Genomic DNA, 22,524 nt, shown 5'->3' on the forward strand with positions numbered 1-22,524 from the left:
CCCCCCCGCCTGCCACCCACCACGTGCTTCTGAAAGTCTGACGTTTCCCAGAAATAAAGATACAGAAGTGTTGCAAGTGCTGACTCGGTTCCCTTTCTTTATTACGGGTGGCCAGCGTCACGGCGATTTTGCTTAAAATCCCCAGAACCCCCCAGAGCTATTCCTAAAATCCGGAAAGGTGTCAGGGAGAGTGGCAGGTTTTATGTGGGCCTGTGGTGCAGCCCCACTGTGTCCCCAGCCTCGGCAGGGGGTCAGGTGGCCGGGTCCACGTGCAGCTTTGAGTGTCCCCTGGGCGCCCCTCTCCCTGCCCCCTGCCCCACTCTGGGTGGCTGAGGCTCTGAGAACTGGCCCAACCTGTTTCCTCCTGCGGATTCCATGTGTGTGTGTGTCGGGGGGATGTCTCCCTGTCAGGCCACCTCCGGCTGCACTTCCGAAGTTTATTAGAAACGTAAGCCAATGAAGGAGAATAAAAAGCCATAACTGGATCGCAAGACTGGCTGAGATCAGGGGCCCGGAGTGCTCCTCTGGCGTCAGTCCCTGGAGATCCGGGGGTGTGGCGAGCATCTCAGCGGGGTGGGGAGCAGGGGCTCAGAGTGGCTGTGGGCACGGGGTTTGGGACCAGCAGAAACGATGCTGGTGGCTCCTCACCATGAGCGCTCAGTATCTGCTAGGTGCTTCCATCTTCTCGGTTCACCTTCCCAGCGATGCTGCGAGGGTGGGCGTGTTCCTGCGCCCATTTTACAGATGAGTTTGCTCCTTGGAAACTCAGTCCCTGAGTTTAGGAGTGTCACCAGCTCCCCGGGGTGCCCCCGAGATGCGCTTGTCGCAAGGATGACCCCACCCCTTGTGATGAAGTCCCACATACACATCCCTCGCCCCCACTGGACCGTGAGCCCCTTAGGCAGGGGTTGCAAACCTGGAAGGCTGCACGGGGGAGGTGTCAGGAATCAAGTGATGGGTGATGGGATCGTGGCCGATGGAGCACGTGCTCCCACCAGGTTGGGGGTGGGCTGCATTTTTCCTTTGTGAGAACCAGGCCCCATGTTGCCAGATCTTCCATTGTTCTCAAGGAAAAGTGAAACATTTGGGTTTTTATGACTCTCTCAGCTTTTTTTTTTTTTTTTTGAGGAAGATTAGCACTGAGCTAACATCTGCTGCCAATCCTCCCCTTTTTGCTGAGGAAGACTGGCCCTGAGCTAACATCGTGCCCATCTTCCTCTACTTTATATGTGGGATGCCTACCACAGCATGGCTTGCCAAGCGGTGCCATGTCCGCACCCGGGATCTGAACCGGCAAATCCGGGGCCGCTGAGAAGCGGAACTTGTGAACTTAACCACTGAGCCACCGGGCCAGCTCCAACTCTCTCAACTTCTAACTGTTGGGAACTAACTTGAAAGCATTGACATGGGAAGAAATAGAAAACCTGAAGAGATCAATGAGGAAATTAAATGGTAACCAAAGACTTTCCCTCCCAAAGAGGCACGTGGATCCCGATAGTTTTATGGGTGAATTCTGTCCAACTTGAGCAAACGCTGCCCCTGAAAATAGAAAACCTGCCCAGCTCGTTGTATGAACTTTGTATGAATTTTGTGGGGATGCAAATTCACCCCATGACAGACACTTAGGGTGTGTGCTGGGTGGACGTGCAATTCGGGGATGGACTGACTAGTAGATGGTGCTGGGAAAACTGACTGACTATTTGGGGAAAAACAGAATCCCATCTCCCACCTCGTGCTCTAAAGACCCAGGTGTGTACGTGACACCCGTGTTCAGCAGGAGGTAATTGCCGTGGACTGAACCATGTTCCCACTGGAGCCCTAACCCCTAAGGGGCCCCCGTGATGGCCCTTACATCTCTCCCCGTCTGCAAGCCGGGAGGCCGCCCCTCACCAGCAACCGAGTCTGGCCGCAGCCTGATCTCGGACTCAGGGCCTCCCGACTGGGAGGAATAAATGTCTGCTGTTTACGCCGCCCGGCCTGTGGTCTCCGTCGTGGCAGCCGCAGCCGAGCCTGTCCTGTAGGAGAACATTTCCTCTCTTGCTGCACTTTCTCACGTAAAACCCGCAAAGCACAGCCCGTGAAAGCTAAAAACGAGCTTCCGTTAGATGGGAGACGTCTGCTGAATTAAGGACCTCGTGCGACGGTGAACCGCCCGGTGATGGACGGCGGGAGAGTGTTCGCAAGATCTAACCGAGAAGCAGCCGATTTCTGAAATGCACGAGGACGCCTGAAAAGCAGCAAGAAGAAGATTCCAGCACCGGGGGGGGGGGGGGGCAGGGGACAGAAGTGGGGAGCCGGGGGATAAATTACAAATAAAGCACGAACGGATCCACGGGCATCATGAACTCAGAGACGCAAATTTGCACGTGAGGTTTAAGACTTGGGGGGGGTCCCACAAATAGGGGTGTGGCCAGATGGGCCGTCTGTGGCTCTGTCGGGAACCTCGGGGTCCGGTGCTGAGCGAGTGGCTGAGCGAGCCCCTGCGTCTGCCCCTGCCCCTCCCCTGCAGGTGCCGCTGCTAGAGGTGGGCCGGGTGGGGCGTCCCACGGGGGGGACGAGGGAGAGTTGGGGGTTCTGCTTCCCTAGAGCCGTCCTGGCGTGGGGAGCAGAGTGGGGCCCCCTGGACTTTCGCACCAGCCCCGCTGCCCAGGTTGAAGTTGCGACCTGGCCGGGCGAGGACAGCGCTGGTCCCCGGAGCCGGGGTGCATCCCACCCGGCCCTCCTTTTTTCTGTGGACAAGCCCGCCCGCGGCTTGTAGTGGGGGGACCTGGGCCCTTGAGCTGCAGAGACCCCGTGCGCCGGACCATTCAGTGTGGAGGGTGGCTCCATCTGGACTTTGGGGCGTTTCCGTGAGTCTTCCTGGGACGATCTTGGCCGGACGCAGGCTCGGCGGCATTTTGTAAGATGCTCCCCATCCACGGGTGGCAGAGCTTCCACTGCGGTTATCCCTGGAGCCCCGGAGCCTGGCCTGGGGGCCGGCATGTGCTCCTGACCTGCAGGAGAGGAGCGCGGTGGGCGGAGGGCGGCGGCGGCTCCGCGGCCCAGCCTGAGGCTGATCTGAGCCGCTGCGAGGAGCTCTCTGCCCAGCCCTGGTGTTCGGGGCCGTGGGAGGCTGCGCTGGCCACACCGTCCCAGGGTCCCCCGCCCCGGGCATCCTGCCTCCCCAGCCCCACGCGGTCTCATCCCTAGGCCACCTGCCCTGGAGGTTGAAAGGGAGCCCAGCTGGCATTTGACCCCAGGATTGGGGTTCTCTGACTGTCAGGGAACCTTCGACCCCTCTGTTCACACCCCCGAGGGCTCAGGGGCTGGGGTGGCCGGAGGTGACGAGAGGTGACGACAAGGACTCTTCACACCCCGGAGAATGTCTGGTGGACGGTGCTGACTGTGGCCACGTGGCTCTCAGCGGAGGTGGGTGCCCGGAGCCAGGCACGGCCAGCACCTGCTCCCGGGGCCGGGGCCTCGTCTGAGGGTGAGGGAGCCTTCTCGGTCACCCTGAGTTGGCTTCTAGTTCAGGGCCCCCGATTGGTCCTGACCTAGAGGGGCAGGTGGGTTTGGCCGGTTTGTAAAAAATAACTTAACCGTTCTAAACGACAAGTGTTCTGAACATTTACTTGCAAGTCAAGAATCAGTCTTTTTTTTTTTTTCTTGAGGAAGATTAGCCCTGAGCTAACTGCGGCCAATCCTCCTCTTTTTGCTGAGGAAGACTGGCCCTGAGCTAACTGCTGCCAGTCCTCTTTTTGCTGAGGAAGACTGGCCCTGAGCTAACATCCATGCCCATCTTCCTCTACTTTATATGTGGGACGCCTACCACAGCATGGCTTGCCAAGCGGTGCCATGTCCACACCCGGGATCCGAACTGGTGAACCCCGGGCCGCCGAGAAGCAGAACGTGTGAACTTAACCGCTGCGCCACCAGGCCGGCCCCATCGGTCTTATTTTAAAATGGCACTAGGGTGGCGGCGTTCAGATTTAAAATAAATGGAAACCAGAAGTTCTCTCTGTCGTTGGGATTAGCTGCGACCAACACTTAAACGGCTTTTATTTGGCTGGAATAAAATGCCCAGGATGGAGCGGCTCCATTTGCGCGATTTTTTCCGGAAGTTTAGCAAGTTGGCGATTCAACCTGAGGGTCAGACCTCACCTTTAACGTGTCGTTGAAAACGTCGGTTCCGTGTGGACGGTCAAAGAGCCACACGCTCGGGCGTCGGGTGTGACGGGGACAGTTCTCGGCTTTGAGGTTGACGATGCTGCGCAGACAGCGGCCTCGGGAGGGGGTGCCTCGGACGAGACCACCGGCTGCCAGAACATGGTTCTCTCAGGGAAGAGCTCTGGGTCCCACCGAGTTACCCGCTGGGCCCGGGGGCCGAGGGAGTGCGGCGTCGGGGTCCTGGGGGCAGCCAGGGTTGTCCGGAAGTGGAAGCGTGGCCTGGGCAGGTGCAGCAGGAAGGCCTCCCATCAGCGAGGCTCCCGGGTGGACGGACAGTCCTGTCTGGCAAGTGCGGGCAGTGTCTGACCTTCCCAGGACCTGGAGAGGGCGTCTCCGGGGGGAACTCGTCCTGCCAGCAAGAGCCTGGGGCTGCCTCCGTCCTGGGGGCCTGGACCCTCCGAGTGGACCCACCACACCGGATGGTGCCTTGACGAGCGCTCCCAGAGGGGGGCCGAGACCCCCACTCCAGAGTGACCTGTTGCGCGTCCTCTGAGGATGAATGAATGGGGCCTTTTGGGGGCCTCTCAGGGTGGTCAACCTCACTGCACCCAAAGCTAGCTGTGTGACCCTGGGCAAGTCACTTACCCTTTCTGAGCCTCTATTTTCCCATCTGTAAAGTGGGAACGATAATGGGGGCCCACGAATCTCTATGGTTGTGAGGTTCCAATGAGAGAACGTTGATGAGGCTTCATCTTGGGGGGAGGGCACTGGGCTCAGACTAAGGACTCAAGATCGACGGCTATCATTGTGACAGAGAATGGCTTCAGCAAGCAGGGCCTTTGTCAATGACCCACACTCATCCTAGCTGATCTAGTAACTTGAACCTGTCTTAACAGGCAGCTCGTCCTCCAACCATGCTTCCCTCTTTCCATCCACCATCCCATCCATTCGCACCACCCATCAACCCATCCACCCATCTATCCATCCATCCATCCACCATCCACCATCCATTCATCCTTCCTTCCTTCCATCCATATTGTACTGAGGACCCACTGTCAGGGAACCATCAGCAGCAGGGTGAGGATGCAAGAGCTGAGGGGCCCGGGGAGGGAGAGGCACTGGGATGGGGAGTGATTTGGGTGGAAACTTCCAAACAGCTGTGATCTCTGAGACATGGGCCAGGTGGGAGCTGGGACCCCACACAGGCCTCCACCCCTTTGGGACTTTATGGGCCCCGAGATCACAGAGGTTCCCTTTGGGTCCAGGTGAGGGTGTGGCTGGTGCCCAAGACGGCCAGCTCCCCGGACACCATCCTGACTGAGCACCGTCTGCAGCCTCAGCCCTGCCAGCGGGGGCTCCGTGCTGGGTCCCACCCCCCACTCAGAGGCCGGCCCGGGGCGCAGGGGGCGGGGGGCCGGAGAAGGGGTCTGTGGACTCGGGAGGGAAGACTTGCTGTCTGATCCTCGCTCACCTCTCACCAACGCTGGCATTTCCCTCCCTCGTGAGCGGGCACGTCAGCCGCTGTCGCATCCGCGTTTGTGTCGTTTGCGTGTTTCGATATCGATGATTTCATTTGATTTTCTGTGTATCTCGTTTCCCACATTTAAAATCCTTATTCTGGGAGGAACTGCAGAGGTGGAACCAGAAGCCAGAGGCTTACAACAGAAGACAGAGGTTACGACAGGGTTGAGGACCAGCCCCGACCTGAAGTGACACAAATAGGTGGACCCAATAAATAAAGAGCAGTGTTGCCCTCGAGGTCACATCCGGGCTGTTTGGGCCGACCTGGGGGGCTTCTGGTGGAGGCGCCCTGTGGGTCCACAGAGACACCGCGATGAGGCGAGGACCGGGTGGGCGCCCTCGCCTGGGCTTCTCTTGGAACCCAGACGTTCCTGCCTCCCCTTCCACCCGGGAGCCCTCCAGACTCGAACAGAAAGCTGTGTTTCTTGTACGGACGGTGCCTTTTCGTGCCATTAAAGGCTCCCAAGGTGGAAGGGAGCGGGATTTGTCTGAAAGGATGCGGACGATGGAAAAGGAGGGGGCGCCGTTCGCTGGGGGACGGGCAGAGCAGAGCGCTTGCGGCCATCCGTCTGGTTCCAGCCTCGGCCATTTACGAGCCGGGGGCATCGGGTCGTTTTGGGGACAAGGCTGGGTTCTCCGGCCTCGCCGTTTAGAGTAGGGGTTCGGCTCCTTCCGTCTCCCCACGTTGCTTCTCTGCCGGGAGATAGACGGGGAGATGCGTGTGGTCGGGGGGGTTTCGGGTCAGGCGGCGTGGACGCACCTGGACGTGCAGAAAAGGCTGTGGGGACGGATGCCAGCGCCCAGCCACCCAGTCTGGGGACCTGCATCTTGCGGGGGAAGCACAGGTGGGACTCGAGCCCCAGGTGATGGGGGCGCGGGCGTGCGTACCCGCCTGTCTCCTCCTGGGGAGCCCTCGCGTTCTTCGTGGCCCCGTCCGTCTGTGACCGCGGAAACAGGGAAGCGTCCTCGGGCGGGAGCGGATGAACGAGCCGCGTGTGTTCACGCCATGGAGTCCTCCCGGCGGTTTTTCGTGTCTCCATCCGGACGCGATTCAGAAAACACGGGAGGGAGAAGGGAGATGCAGACGGTACCCGGGCGTGGATGATAAAGACGCCGAATAACGAGGGCGCTTTTCACAGATGCCTCGCTGAGAGGTGACGCGCGGAGCGTGTGTGGGGGGTCGGGGTCCTCCTGTGAGCCTTCCCGGAGGAGAACGACCTGGAGCAGAGACGTCGGACACTTATTCAGTCTACGCCGGAGGGCAGGGGGTGTTCTGGCCTCTGCTTCATTATTTATGGCATTTTTGAGATATTTTACCATTACGAGTTAAGAGTTTTCTAGCTTTAATGAGGGAGGAATGGTAAAATCCTTTCTTAAAGGCCTGCTCACTTTAAGAGCCCTGACGTTGTGGCTTTGAAGAAACGCAATTTGAAAAACAGTGGCCAGATGCACCCGCGGATGCTCCCCGGGCATGCTGAGGCCAGGAATCAAAGCCCGGGCCAGGGACAGACACCCGGGGCTGGACGGTGGGGCAGCTGCTCCAGGCCCGTCACTGCCCCGTGAGGAAGGGGCCGCAAACCTCCCCATGGTGCCGCCCTCCTTCTCAGAGAGAGAGAGAAACGTTTCTTAAATAGGAGACGGCTGCTGTCCTTATGTTTGCCAGGCCCTGGAAACAGGGGGCGTTGGGCACAGTGCTGTTTGTATCTCTGACTTCAAGTTGGATTCCTGGGGGTGCCTGTGAGCCCCTCTGAGGCTCGCCCACCCTGGCCAGCGAAGGTTTCCGAGAATCCCCTTCCTTTTTTTTTTTTTTTTTTTGCTGAGGAAGATTGGCCCTGAGCTAACATCTGTGCCAGTCTTCCTCTGTTTTGTACGTGGGATGCTGCCACAGCACGACTGATGAGTGGTGTAGGTCCGCGCTGGGGATCCGAGCCTGGGCCACCAAAGCAGAATGCGCTGAACTTAACCACTAGGCCACAAGGCCGGCCCCCAGAATCCCCTTCTTAAACAGCCAGACGGGAGTCAGCTGACCATCCTGCACTCACAGCCCACGTTTCCTACCTAAGGGGCCCTGGCTCCACCCTTCCCGGGGCAGCCTCCACGGGTGGTCGTTGCATTTCGGGATCTAGATCCTGACCTCTGACCCTGTGTCCTGGTTGCACCCCTGCGCATAAAACGTCCCCCATCTTTCCCAGGATGCATCCTCCTCGCTCCCCTTCGCACTCTGCCAGTTCACATCCAAATTTAGGACGTTGAACGGCCAGGCTGCCCAGGTGGTGCAGCCCCCCGCATCAGCCTCGCCGGATTCGGCGGCTCGTGGAGTCAGCCTGTTGTAGAGTCTGGTTCCAACCGGAGCAGAGACTCCAAACTCACGTCCCATTCCCGCATCCGGGTCTCAGGACCCCCTTGACAGGAAGTGCTCTGCCTGGAAAAATGCAGAAAACAGGTCCGGACCGATTGCCGTGTCCCGCAGAACCACCTTTTCCGACAGGAGAAATGTTCGCGATCCGTTGTCACTCTTGCTTTCGAACTGGAGTCCCCAGCAGTGTGTTCAGTGATCCCGTTTTTGTAAAAACCCCGAACAGCAAACCCTGTCCTGGCACAGGATCGGGGTCAGAGCCACTCTCTGGACGGAGGGGTCGTGAAGGGTTTTATTCCCTCTTTAGCTCACATGCGTTTCCATTTCCCGGTGAACACAGGCCCGTGAGGCCCCGTGTGGGGTTCAGAGAGTTGGGCTCCGTGCCTGGCGCCACCGCGGCTCCCTGACTCGGCCTTGTTTTCTTTTCCAGCGACATATTCGACGCCATGTTCCCCGTCACTCACATCGCCGGGGAGACCGTTATACAGCAAGGTACGTTCCCTCTCTTTCTCTGAGCCGAAGTCGACGGCGGGGAAAAAAACGGGCTGTTCACTTATAAAAATATATGGATATGAAACTCTCCTTGTCTGTCCTGGAGAAAAGTCACTCTGGAGACAAGAACGGTTTGCATGACAAAACTGAACCCCGTATGTTTCCGTAATCTCGTCGTTTAAAAAAAATGAGCCAACGGTCGCGAACACCAGAAATGCGCGAAGAGAGTGGATCTCAGGTGCGGTCAACACACGCAGCCCCCGTGACTGCGCGAGGAGAGCGTGTGCTATCAGCACACTGGGTGCGTGGTGGTCTGATCATCCCATTTCCCATGTTAAATGGATACAATGTTGCACATGTTAAATGGATACAATGTGTCTTTTTTAAAGTTTTGAAAAATAGACCCAGTATCGCTCTGTAGCTGGTGTCGAAACACTGTTCCCAAGAAAAACAAAGACTTGCAACTTGTCTCCTTGGCCTTAAACCAACTGTCCTGTTTCCTCTCTTGTCTCAGGCGATGAAGGAGACAACTTCTACGTGATTGATCAAGGGGAAGTGGATGTGAGTACGCCTTAACTGTTTTGGGGAAGATATGCCCTCTTTCTACACCGTCGGGTCACCGATAAGCTCAGGTCTAGGAAGCCTTCTTTCTGAGCCACACGTTTTCTCATTTTTAATTATTTTAAAAATTAATTTAAAAAATTTAGTTTAATTTTTCAATCCAGAAAAGTAACACAGTCACTTAACAGGTTCTGTAAAAATACGAAAGCACAGTTTGAAGGAGGAGCGCTGGCGGGCGGCGCCGTGTGGCCGTGGTCCCCCTCCTGCGCGCGCCGCCTGCCGTCCCTGGTGGCTCCTGGGACCAGACTCGGCCCGAATCTGCGGCCCGTGAGGCGTCGGCTGAGTCGACCACGCTGGTGTTAACGCTTCTTAAGCGTCCACAGACCCCCAAGGTCCTGACTGTACGTGGAACCGACTGTGTCCAGCGTGGCACTCGGTCCTCAGAACGCGCGGGCCGTGGCCGTGTGTCCGGAGGAATGTCATTTTCTCTGATTTTCACTCACTCTTGCTCTTTTTTACTCTTTTTCTCCCGTCTCCAGAGATGAGGGACCCGCGAGTTCACGGGGCTGCTCCGGGTGGCAGAGCCTCGCCCTGTGTCAGGAGGAGGAACGCCTCCTTCCTGTGCCCACTGCACTCCGGGGTCGTGCCCTTTTGTCTGACCCCCCACCGCCTCCCCCACGCAGACAGGAAGCCCCCAAGGGCAGGGACGGCATTTGTGGTCCTCGGTCCTGGCGCACAGTCAGGACACATGCTCCAGGACCCTCACTCCGCCACGTCCCAGGCTGGCCCCCGTCTCCTCCGGGCCTCAGATGCCAGCACCCGGGATGGGGCATCGGTGGCCCCCACGCCCGCCCCCTTGACCACACACGGGCCCTGCATCCCGCTCTGCCCGGCGATGCCGCCCCAGCCGAGTTATTTCAGGCTCGGCCTCCGGTACGGCCCGGGCTATTTTTGGGGGGCATTTACTTATTTATTTTCCGGGCAGCCCACCTGTGTCCACCGTGGTCACCGCGTTCTGGGAACCGGGGCGGGCGGCTCTCGGCTTCCGGAGCCGGGAGCACAGGAAGTGACTCACCGTGGGGATCTCAGAGCACCTCCAGAGCCGCAGCCGCCCAGACTGGGAGCCGGGGTTTCTCTCCGGCCTGCGCTCCGGCCCCAGCCAGGCGTCTGCAGCCCTTCATCTCAGGGTGGGATGGGCCCCTGTCTCCCACCAAAGAGGAAACTGAGGCAGGAGCCAAGGCCGGGGGGGGCCGCCCAGGGCCGCAGAGGAAGTGTGCGGAGGAGGGGGGAGGAGAGGCGGCCGGGGCTGTGACCCTGGGCTCCGACTGCCAGGCCACAAAGTCAACTCCTGCTGGCTTCACTCGGGGTTAAAAAAAAACCAGCCCAGGAAATAGAGAAGACAGACGGGGATGCGGCCAGCGTCCCAGCTGGGCATCGTCCTCGGGCCCAGCCGTCTTGGAGCCGCCCCAGCTCTCAGAGGTGCCCAGGGACAGAGCCGGCCCTGGGAGGTGTGGGGTCGGCTTGTTCCGGGGTCAGAGCCCGGCCTTTCCAGCCGGCCCTAATCTCTCTCTGTTCGGCTCCTTCTCCGCCTCATTCTCTCTGCCCCGTCGCTGGTCTCCTACCTCTCTCTGCTCTTCTTCCCTTTCTTGCTCCAATGTCCATCGAGAGCTTGCAAAGCCCTAAGAACACACTTGTATGGGTGGCGGGGACACGGCCTCTGCCCTTGGGGGTTTGTGGGGGGTGATGGCCAATAAGCGGGAAATTCACAAATGAGCATCTTGCCTCTGGGTCTTTACCCCTCCTGTCCCTCTGCTCTTATTCCTGCTCTGCCTTGCGAACTCCTATGCATCCTTCAAGACCCCTCCCACGCCGGGTTCCTCCCCGGTCGAGGCAGAGCCTCTTCTCTCCACCGTGCTCACGGCCGAGGGCCAGACCCCTCCCCGCCGGACTGGAGCCCCACGAGGATCCGGATCTTGCTTTTCCTCCCCTCCGGGGTCCTCTTCTCTCTCCTGTGTTCATGGAAATCAGAGACTTTTCCATTTCACTTCCCAAGAGTCTGCAGGGTGCCGACTCGTGTCACCTGAGCTTGGGGTGACCGATCAGCGTCTTCGAAGGGCTGTTCCTCCTCCTCCTCGCATCCGGCCGGACTCCCTCCGGTCCAGCAGGACGGCCCCGTCTGCAGACTGTGACGGGCCACGTGGCCTCGCCCACTACCCCGGGTCTCACTCCCTGTGTGTCTGGCGTGAGGTGGGGACTGGCCTGGCCTGTGCTGTGACCCCCGGCCCCTGAGGTCTCAGCCAGGCCCCAGGCCCGTTAGGAGGGGGTCAGGCTGAGCCCTGAGCCGAGGGGGGTTCCCGGCCTTGTCCCGGGCGCGTTGTTTGCTGCTTGTCCCTCGGGGTGGGGCTGGGGACACACGTGGAGGTGATTTTGTGACGAGAAAAAGCGAGGTCACCTTCTCGTAACCCAAATTCCCCAAATATGTTGTCTCGGCAGACCCAGCGCCTCCCACGGCCCGGCGGGTCAGGTACAGAGGCGGCTATAAGGCTGTTCTGGCCGGGCAGAGCCGGGATGTCCCGGCCCCGAGGGTGGACGCCCACTTCCCTCCGCAGCCTTGGGTTCAGGACGGTCCCCGAGGGCCGAGGCGGTGACTTGCGGGGTCGTCGTGATGCCCGTCGAGGCCACATGCCTCCTCAGATTTTCCAGCCGGGCCGGGCGGGCGTGCAGGGCCGAGGGGCGCCCTCCTGTGATGTGGGAGGCTCGGCCACGCAGGGTAAACGGGCGGCGCTGGGCGGGTGGCCGTGTGGGCGAGGCCACGTTTGAGGGGCTCAGAGACGCTCAGTCAGGGGCGTGGAATGGGAAAGAGGCTCTCGGCCGTGGGGTTGGGGGGTTGTGGGGTCGTGGGCGGCAACAACCTCTCTGATAGTTGCTCCCACGAGGGAGGGGCTGCAGCCGCTCGCGGTGCCCGAGCGCCCCGTCTGCCCGTTGCTGTGACCTGCCTTCCAGGGGGCGCAGGGCAACGACCATCGGGGGGCACGGGGCAGCCAAGGCCTGAGGACCGTCAGGGCCAGTGGGTAGGTTTTGGAGGGCGGCCCTCGAGTCCGAGTGGGGTGCAGGCCGGGGAGGGAGACAGCCGTCCGCCCGGTTGCCCCGTAGACGCCCGGGCCCCGCGGGAGGCGGGTTCCCCTCGGAGGCCCCGACTCTGGCCTTCTAACCGGGTGGGGCTCCGCGTGGGCGTCCCGCTCGCCCCCTCCCTCCCGCGGGGTGGACGCTGCCCTCCGACCAGTGGCCCCGAGGGGCCGGCCAGGTGCCCGGGTGCCAAGAGCGCCGGGTCCCGTTTAAGTTGTGGTTTTCCAGGGAGAGGCCGAAAGCGCCTGTGGCCGCGTGTGCATTGCCAAGAGCTATAATCCGCTTTTCCGAGACCAAAAATATCTTCCAATTTGTTTTATTCATGGAACATAGCATTTCTACTTGAAAGGACCCTCGGCTGCCGGCCGGCCGGCTCGGGGACGGTTGTGCTGGAGGCCGGCTCCTCCCAGTCCTCCCAGGCCTTGTCATTTCGGGTCCCTCCTTTGTGTCCCGCGTCACCCCCGTTTCACCCGAGATATGGGAGGAGCGCGTCTCCGGCCTCCACCGCTGGGGGGGCCTCTGAGCCGCATCCCGGGGACGGGGGGCGCACGGCTGACGGCTCCCTGGGTCGCGGCCAGTTGTCGCTCACTGTTTACCTGGCGTTCTGTTTTTTTTTTTAATTGGTAAAATACACGTAACATAACATTTACCCTTTTAACCACTTTTAAGTGCCCAGTTCAGGGGCCTTGAGCACGTTCACGTCGTCGTGCAGCCGTCACACCGTCCGCCTCCAGGACTTTCTCATCTTCCCAAACTGAATCTTGGTCCCCATGGAACGCTCAGTCCCCGGCCCCTGACCCCACCCTTCGACCTCCTGTCTCTATGACCTCGACCTCTCCGGGGGCCTCACACAGGTGGGATCCTACAGGGTTTGTCCTTTTGTGACTCATTTCCCTCAGCACAGTCTCCTCCAGGCCCGTCCATGTTGGAGCAGCTGCCAGAATCTCCTTCCTTTTTAGGGCTGAGTAATATTCCCCTGTGGGGATGGACCGAGTGTGTGTATCCATCACCCACTGATGGCCCCGGGGTGGTTCTGCCTCTTGCTCATTGTGAACAAAGCTGCGTGAACATGGGGGTGCAGCTCCTTCTCTGAGTCCCCCTTCCCGGGTGCCCTCTGTTAGCCCCCCGTTATTAATTGGACGCCGTGGGGCTGGGGCCCAGAGTGGGCCATGGCTTTTCCTGTAACGTCTCAGCGCCCTCTGGTACCGTCTTACCCACAGAGTGCGTCCAGGGCCTGGCCCCTCTGTGGTTGGGGGCTGATTCGGACTCAGCTGGTAATGACTGTCCTCTGGAATGGGACCCAGCCAGGGTCCGGATGACACCCTGCTTTAGGGGGACCTCTGTGTGTGTGGGGTCAACGGGGGTGCAGGAGGAGGCCCGGGAGCCACGACAGGTGTGGGGTTCTGCTGGAGGAGCGTGGCTGGCGGCCTGCCCCGCCAAGGAGTGGAAACAGAGCCCGTGCGGCTGTTCCACGTGGCCGGGCCCACGGAAGCTTCCGGAAGGGGTGTCTTTGCTAAGGGATGGCAGGTGATGTGGCCGGTGCTGCCCAGAGGGACGCGCCGGGCTGACCTGGGGAAGCCGAGTGGCCTGGACGCAGGTGCCCACTCACCTGCACGGACGCCCCGAGGCTCTTGGTGGCGGGACCCGGGGAAGGCGGGACGAGACGGGCCATTAGCTCTTTCTCACCATCAGGAAAGGCAAAAACAGCAGCCTGGTGGATGACACGCCTGGGTTATTTCTTGGCTTGGGCTGCGACGGGTCGGCCCGCGGGGCATGAGAAATGGAGGGAGCTGGGGCGCCGAGGCCACACAGCCCCCCCTTCCTCGGTTTGGCGGGTCACTCAGGTGACTGGTGTTTTGTCTCCAGTTACCCAGACGGCTATTTCGACCCCATTGGGCTTTTCTGTGGTGTCACGTGTTGACCTGAGATGCCCGGGGCTGGGGGCAGGCAGCCGAGCCTGGACCCCCGCCTTCTCCTGGCAGCTCTGCGGCCCGGGCTGCCCCGGCTGCCTGCCTGTGTGGTTTCGGCAGCTGGCGTGGCCGTGGTCTGCGTGTGGGGTCCCCGAACCAGTAGCCACCCAGTGCCACCCGGGACCCCCTCTGGGGTTGCACTGAGCAGATTCCGTTCCTTCAGTCGGATTGCCGTCTCCACCTCTGTGCCCCCCAAGGTCAGAGTCAGAGCTTGTCCGGCTCGGGCCTGTATCAGGACCACCCGGGGGCCCATCTCAGCAGAGACTCTGCGTCCCCACAGGCTCCTGGGTGGAGCCGGCCCGCCTGATCACCGTCCACCTGCAGAGGGACCTGGTCGAGGGCCGTGTCTCCTGGACGCCCCTCGCTCCTCCCTGCTCCCCTCTGGTGAGGCCCAGGCCGTTCACGCTGAACCAGAGGGAGCGTCACAGATGTAAGCCAGGTGACGTCGGCCCCGCTGGCACCTTCTCTGGCTTCCTGTTGCTTCTAGAATAGCGTCCAAGCCCTTCCCTCCTCCCCACCCGCCGCTCCTGCCCCATCGGCATCTCTCTCCCCCTCAGTCTTGCTGCATCCAATACCCTCCAAACTCAGTCCTGCCCCAGGGCCTTTGCACGTCCTGTCCCTCTGCCTCGAACTCTCTTCCCCCAAATCTTGGCACGGTGGCCCCTGGCCCTACAGGGCTGGGCCAAGTTCACCTCTGAGGAGACGCCTGTATGAACAGACTCTGCCTCCCGTCCTCTTCACGGCTCAGAGCAGATTTTATGTGCTGTGTCCTGGCTGATCCTGTGAACCCGCATCCCCTGCCGTCCACTGGGAACCGTGTAGTCAGAACGTGCCGGGCACTGAGGGGGTGACAGATGAACCAACGAACGAATGAATGAACGAATGAATGAATGAATGTGGAGCAGCCAGATCGGAGCCCCCGGGTCCAGCCCGAGAAACTGCAGCCGATGGTGGGAGCATCAATGTAGCCCTGTGGGGCCTCCCACCGTTTTTCTTTAGAAAGAAGAAGAAATAACAACAAAATGAAACAAAGCGAAAAGTCGCCCCTTCGTCTGCCAGCGGGGGTGGGGCCCGGCGCCGGGCCGGCCGTGGTGACAGAGGCCAGTGTCCCGAGAAGGATGGCCCCTTTGTGCTCCGTGGGGCAGCCCTGGCCCGTCCGCGGCTCTGCACAATGGTTTTCTCTGATGCCTCGGGGGCCGTGGTGAGGAAGGGGGTCCCCTGGGTCGCGCCCTACGGCAGCAGCCGCCCTGCCCGCTCTTTGGGGCTGCACCTCGGAAAGTTGGGGTGCAGCCGCCTCGGGCTGGCCCTGCTGAGACACGGCAGACGCCGCCCGGGGCACGCGGGGCACATGCGAGGACGCTGATGGGGCGTCCCGTGTCCCGGCCGGACCTCCAGACCGTCGTCCCCACAGGACGGCCCTGAAACGGATGCGCCGAACCCAGCGCTCGCAGACGTGGCGGCAGGCGGTGCGCGCGGTTCCTTCTACGTGCCCCGTGTCACCGTGGGGACCCGTCCCCGGGCGGAGGGGACACTAGGCGGTCCTGGGACCTGGAAACGTTCGTACCTGATCTGAGCGGTGGACTCCGACGCGGGGTTCGTGCTCGCTCGCGCTGGCGGGTTAAACCTCCGCGCACGGGATGTCACGGAACCGCGGGAGGCCCGGGGCGAGTCGTCCTCGTGCCCCCGGCTCTGGGTCCCCTGTGAGAGGACGAGAGGCTGCGTGCCGTCCCTTCACCCCTAAAAGCCAGGGGCTGCCGGCCGCCCCTCACGCCTCTCGCCCCGGCCTTCGGATCCCCGTCCAGTGGACGCTGGTGTCTTCTCCCCGGGTGCCCAGCAGCCCCGACTTCGCTCCAGGAACGGTCGGGCCAGGTCGGGGGTGAACGGGCCCCGCTCCGCACGGCGTTTCTGGCACGTAGGCAGCTCTGTGCCTCGGTTATTGTGGAGATAATGAGCCATTGATTCCAGTAAGAATTGCTTCCATGATTCCCCGCAATCCGTCCTTTCCCGATACGCACCCGTCTCGCCAACGGGAACGATTCTTTAAGCTCTTTGACACGCTGAGCGAATAAACGGTGCGTTGTGTCAATTTATAGGCACCGAACCTGCATAATACGCCTTCTGTGCTGCTCTCGCAGGACGCGCAGCGCGCGCCGTCAGTGCATAGTGGGCACAGTGTGCGGGGCGCGGCGCCCACGCCGGCTGAAAGGGAATCTTGTCCCGGGCTCCTCCCGGCCCAGCCCGAGCCGGGCCGGCCCGCGCGCCCATTGACTGCAGGCCCGGGGAGCCTGGGCGTGGCCGAGGGGAGGACACGGTCAGCATGGCCCCTTCCGGGCGAGCGGGCTGTGCCGGTGGAGGTGGGGCGAGGGGCAGCTCATGAATGAAAACGGCGCAGGTGGAGGCGCCTGCCTGGGGTCGAGCGTAGGGGTGGGGACGCCCTGGGGGAGTCGGGTCCAGCTTATTGGGTGTGCAGTGGGGAAACTGAGGCCCAGAGTGGTCAATCGAAAGTTGATAAGGAACCGGATGGAAGGCCTGCCCGGGGGGCGGGCGGGGCTCGTTTGCACCTCCAGCCGGCCCGGCTCGCGGGCGTTGACACCCGGGGACCCTCCTCCTGGGCTTTGCTGCCCGGACCCGGGAGCTGCTGTGCGCCCGTCCAGCTGCGGCCTCGAGCAGGGATGGGGTGGGCTGGGAACCTTGGCCGACAGATCCAGGCCACGCCGGGGACGGGGTGCAGGGTCCTGCCCACAGCAACGGGCCTGGGGCGGCAGCCGTGTGCGCCCCTCCCCGCAGGGACTCCTTCTGGGGGGACCCCATGGCCCCCATGACACGTCTCCTCTGCTCCCCAAAGGTGTACGTGAACGGAGAGTGGGTGACCAGCATCAGCGAGGGAGGAAGCTTCGGGGAGCTGGCGCTCATCTACGGCACCCCCAGGGCAGCCACCGTGAAAGCCAAGACCGACCTCAAGCTCTGGGGCATCGACCGGGACAGCTACCGGCGCATCCTCATGGTGAGTGGCGCCCTGGTGCAGGATGCTTCCCGGGGTGCGGAGGCCAGCCGGTCGAGACTGCCGCCCACCCAGGGCCGAGCATCTCGTCGGAAGCCCCGTTTTACCCGCCTGGGGATGTGCTTGGCTAAGGCTGTTCCCCGGCCTCCCTGGTAGACGGGGCCTGGGAGATGGGCAGAAAGTGTTGGGAGGGATTCTAGAAGCTTCTTAAAGGCAGGCAGCCATCCGAGGAAGCTCCTTTTGCCTTCTTCCCCTTTCTCCTTCCGGCTGTCTGGAACCTGGTGGCGATGGCTGGAGCTCCAGCTGCCATCCTGGATCATGAGGTGACTTTGAGAATGAAACCATTCGCCAAGGTGGTGCAGCAAGGAGAGGTGTGAGGGGTCCGGTGGCGAGGCGGGACCAGACTTCCTCATGCAGGGGACACGGTGTGAGCATGAGCATGTGCACACGTCAGGCCCACGGTGGGTCCGTCAGGCAGTGACTGACTCAGTGGCTGCCTGGGCCCACCTTCCCGGGAAGCTCTGGAGATGAGCTGTGAGCTGGGAGGGCCGTTCCCAGGGCGAGGAGGCAGGCTCGTCCTCCACACGTCCTGCCCGCCGGTGCCATTCTCAGTGCGGGGACACATCGGGGACATCGCGAACCCAGTGCCCCTATGAGGCCTCATCTCTGAGCCCTTGCTGGGGCCAGAGCCGACTGGGACCCAGTTATCCCTGGGCCAGGCTGGGGGCCACCTCGGTGAGGACGGAGGGTGTCCGACTCTGGGAGGATGCAGGGAGCCAGAGGGTCCGGGCCGGCCACAGGCCTGGAGGGACCCCTTGGGGTCACAGGTCCCTAGTCCCTTCCCTCTCATCTCTGAGCGGAGGCCACTGGGAGCCGAGCACCCCGGCCTTTGGGAAGCCACGCTCCTTGGCTCCCTGGTCACCCGTGGTGACCGCTGGGCCTGGCGCTCTTCTGGCGGGAGCCCTGGTGGGCCCTGGGCGCTGGCAGTGGTGTGCGCTCAGACCGGCTCCCGTGGGGCTGGGTCCTGGGAGTCCCGATCCACCAGAGGGAGGTGGCCAGGTGAGCAGGTGGCCGGGAGACCTTGGGCCTCCCCCAGCTCGCGCTCGTGCGGCTGGACGGGCCTGGGCTTGCTGCGTGTGCCCTCGGGGGCCGGGTTGTCTCCCCGAAGCCCGGCCCGGGCGGTGCCGTTGTGCCGTTTTCAGGGAGGGGCGGCGGCTGGGGGATGGTGCGCAGAGGCCGGTGCAGGACAGGCCCCCGAGCTCAGTCCCAGCGTGAGCCTGGAGGACTTCCTGCCCCCAGGACGGATCCTGGCGGAAGGCGGTTCTCTCGTCTTCGTCTTAAACCCCACAGTGGTCCCGTCTCTGGATGCACCTGGCCCTCTCGCTGCGTGAGCCGTGGTTCCGCCCCCGCCGTCCGCGCCTGTGGGTCGTTCTCAGCTGTGGGATTTTTGTGGCCGAAGCCTCCTCTTCAGGGAAGTTCCCAAACCACCGAGGCAGCTGGCGTTTCCTCTGTTTTAATTCTGGGTCCCTGAGCGCTAAGAATAGCCGGGTCTGCGGAGCCCCGAGCGTCTCGGGAAAGAAAATGACAGCCCCGGGCGACTGGGAAGGGAGTGTCCGTGGGCCGGTGTTTGTTTTTGCATCAGCCCTCGAATTGGGTGGGTTTCCATGGATCCACCGCACCTTGAGCGGACCGGCCGTGCGTCCACTTAGCACGAAGCTGGAACACGCCGTGGGGGACACAGGCGGGTAGTGGGGGCCCTACGTTCGGGCTGGCAGGACCCCGAGCATCTGTCTCGTCTCTGCCTCAGCGGCTCCATGTGGCGTGGATGGGCGGCCGGCCTCCCCCAGGCTCCAGGCGTGAGCCGGGGCTCCCCGAACTTCTTTGTTTAAGCTTCCGGACGCCTGGCTCACCCTGAGTCCTACGTGGGACCCATGTGTTTGGAACTAATGAACGTAAAGTTCGGGGCAGAAGCTGGGCATCCAGGGCCCCACCGGCCTGGGTCCGCCCGAGACCCTTGGAACTGGGTCCTGAGCCACAGCCCCGAGACCCCCACCCACCGGCCGGGGTGTCTGGTTCCCGTCTGTGAAGTGGGGCTGGGGGGCACTGGGATCGCCTTCTCGTCTGCTCTGCAACCCCCTCCGGGGTCCACAGCGATGCCCCAGGGCTTTCCGGTGGGCTCCGTCGCCCGGCTCCGGAGGCGAGTGGCGCGGAGTAGGTCCCTTGGCTTATCTCGGGGTTTCACGTGTGAGGGGAGGGGGCGCTCAGAGTGGGGGGCCGTTTGGGGGAGATTTGGGGACGCGAGTCACTCCCCCGGGACCCCCATGTCCATTCCTCCTGGGGCCGCCCGCGGCTCGTGCTCCTTTCCAGAGGGGCCGCCACACGGGGTCCAGCAGGCCCTCACGGGTGGTCCGGGTTCCCAGACTCCAGACGGCGTGCATCCTGGGACGTGTCCCTCCTCGCAGACCCCGGTGCTCAGTGGGGACGGGCCTGGACTCCCAGACGTTTTAGGTTCTGGTCTCAGGACAAACGCCTCCCCCTGGACAGCGGGTGGAGAGAGCCCCCGGGCCGGGGTCCGGGTCTGGCCTGGCGCCACGTGCTGGCGGGTCAGTGCTGGGGAAGGGGCGGGACCCTCTGTCTCACGTCCCTGTCTCCCCATCTCCAGCTGTAAACAAGGCAACGGCAGCCCCCGGGCGGGGTCCTGGTCTGCGGGTGGGGAGGTGGGAGGTCGGAAGTGTCGTCTCTCCCTCTCCCGGCCCGATTGCCCCGGGACCAGGTTTGGGGTGCCCACTCCACTCCCTGCAGGAAAGGGGGGCCGGGGTCATGATGAAGGAGCCGCTGGAGAAACATCGGGGGGCTGCCAGGAGGTGGTGTGCCCAGGGGCAGCGTGTGGACCAGCCTCTCTCCAGTCTTTGCTCTGAGGCCGGCCCATCCGACACCCCATCACAGAGATGTGGAAATTGAGGCCAAGGGCAGGGACCAGGGAGACAGGGCAGAGCCGAGCCGGGACCCAGCCCGGCCCCTGGGTTCCCCGACCAGCCTGGGTCCTCGGGCAGACTCCCCGGGGAGCCCACGGGCGTCCCCCAGGAGTTGGGCCCCGCGGCCCCATTGCTGTGACACAGGAGTCGTCACCGGCCGCGCTGGCACAGAGCCCACCTCGGGGGGTCCCAGCAGCCCCCAGGCTCCCAGCCCGGCCTCACCTGCTGCCTCGGTCACGGATGGAAACCGTCCGAGAGGAGGGCGCCCGGTCCGCCTTTGAGGCCGGTCTCCTCCCCCGAGGGCCCCGGGGGCCGCCTCCACCTGTCGTCCCGCGCGGGAGACGGATGGGGCCGTGGCCGCGAGCTTTAAGGTCTCAGGTTCCCGGCAGACACGCCCGCATTCCGTGGGGCCCGCGTCACTGCTGGGAGCTCGGCGAGAAAGATAAATTATTTTTCAAAAGAAATGCCTTTTCCGCGGCCGGCGGGCACGGCTCGGGCCGGGCGGAGCTGCAGCTGCCGTGGGCACCCAGGCCGGCCCCCGATGCAGACACAGCGCTGGACAGACCTCGAGCTTCGTCCGCGGACGGCCTGGGTGCCACGTCCCCACGGTGGCCACCAGCTGGCGGCCGTGCAGAAGCACCTTCTATGCCGTCTGGTCCGGCGACCAGGACTTGGACCCGCTGGGCTGGGTTCCCCGGATGGAGGGGCCCGGGGGTGTCTCTGGGCTGCTGTGTGGAGGGCAGGGCGCCTCCAGGGTTCTAAAATGGGGATTTGCACTCTGGCCCCGAGCCACAGAGAGAAGGTGGGGACCCGAGGCCTGGGGGTCGGCAGGGCTGGGGTCCCCTCGCCGAGTCACTTGACCGATGTCCACTCCCATAACCTTCTTGGGACCCTTCGGAGCAGGAGTTACGACACCCTCATTGTCCAGACGAGGAAACTGAGGCTCAGAGAGGTGGACAGGTTGCTCGGGGCCTGTGGATCCCACGTGAGGGGCAGGGATGTGAGCCCCGGGCTGAGTTCCCTCGAGATCCAGGCCTCCCGCGCTCCCTCCCACCCCGGGGTGTCTGGCGACTCCCTCGACCGCGCATGCACAGCGGCCGCGTCCCCCGTGCTCTCTGAGCTTTGGAGAACGCATACCCAGCAGCCGCGATCTGCTCCCGGCCGCACGGCCCGTCCTCGCTCCACCGTCCACCCCGTCCGGCCCCTCCCCGTCCTGGCTCCCAGCTCCCTGCTCCGCCTCCTCCCGCACTTCTGGCATCTGCTCAGACTTGCAAGACAAGGGGCTCTTTTCTCCCCAGACAAGGCCACTGGACTTCAAGTGCTGGCCTCTTGGAGCCCGAGGACTCCTCCCCCCGTCGCTGTGGTCCCTGGACCGGGCGCCAGGGAGGTCCTCCCATCCGAGTGGGCCGGTCGGGGCCGTCGAGCCGGGGCTCAAGTGGCCGCACCGAGCAGCGCGCCGACCAGACAGTGACAAGGCCCCGTGGCCACCTTGACTCGGCTCTCACTGCGGCTCCCGAGTGCGGGCACATTGTGGGGCCTCTGAGCCTCTTTCCGGGACTGGACGTGAAGGTGGTGGGTGGTCATGGGAGGAGCAGGGTGCTGGCCAGGCCGTCCCCGCCCCCCGGAGGAGAGAGGACCCGAGCGTGTGAACGAGCGCAGTCTGACCTCGGGGCTCCGGCACAGCCAGAGCGCGTGGTGTGGCCGCAATTCTGGAACGGGGCCGTCCCGTCTCAACCCCGATCCCACCATGCAGCGGCCCAGTGGACAGTGCAGGTTACCACCCCTCTGAGACCCCACCCCCCATAAAGTGGAGGCGGGGACGTGCCCACCTGAAGGGGCCTGGAAAGGGCTGACCCGCGAGGCGCTGTGACCTTGGAGCACGTGGGAGTCCTGGCCGGGCTTCCTGTGGTTGGCCGTTCACAGGGCGGGAATCTGGACAGCGCTTGGGGCCGCCGTGGCCTGGAGCTTGGTGAGCACCTGACGGCAGAGGTCTCACCCCGTCTCTGAGGCTGGTATCTCTCTGTCTCTCGATGGGAAACAGACAAGCACCCTCCTGGGCTGAGGTGTAGACGGCACCAGCAGAGCGGTGTGGGGGGTCAGGGGGCGGGCGGAGAGAAAGCGGTGGCAGATCAATCACTCTCCTGATGGAGAAACCGAGGCCTAGAGGGGGCGAGACTGATCTCAGAGAGTGGGGAGTTCTGGGTGGTCTGGGATTGGAACGGGGGCGTGCTGACCCTCTCCTTCAGCCCTCCTGCAGGGTACTCATTGAGGACCACCACCACCACCATTAGCACCATCACCACCACCATCACCATCATCAGCGTCACCATCACCATCATTGTCATCACCACCATCATCACCATCACCACCATCACC

General features: G+C 62.7%; 1 protein-coding gene across 4 annotated transcripts in view; it reads left to right on the top strand.

Moving 5' to 3' along the window:
• PRKAR1B (protein kinase cAMP-dependent type I regulatory subunit beta) overlaps positions 1-22,524 on the top strand; it is a 107,051-nt gene that overhangs the window by 64,510 nt on the left and 20,017 nt on the right. For 3 of the 4 annotated variants that reach the window (XM_046668521.1, XM_046668519.1, XM_046668522.1), the window contains 3 exons: positions 8,454-8,515; positions 9,030-9,076; positions 17,018-17,176. In XM_046668521.1, the coding sequence (XP_046524477.1) occupies positions 8,454-8,515; positions 9,030-9,076; positions 17,018-17,176 (268 nt within the window). Of the gene's footprint in view, positions 1-8,453; positions 8,516-9,029; positions 9,077-17,017; positions 17,177-18,523; positions 19,152-22,524 lie in introns of those variants that run through there. The other variant, XM_046668520.1, reaches the window with a different exon arrangement.

Source organism: Equus quagga, chromosome 7 (genome assembly GCF_021613505.1).
Source record: "Equus quagga isolate Etosha38 chromosome 7, UCLA_HA_Equagga_1.0, whole genome shotgun sequence".
Classification (NCBI taxonomy): domain Eukaryota; kingdom Metazoa; phylum Chordata; class Mammalia; order Perissodactyla; family Equidae; genus Equus; species Equus quagga.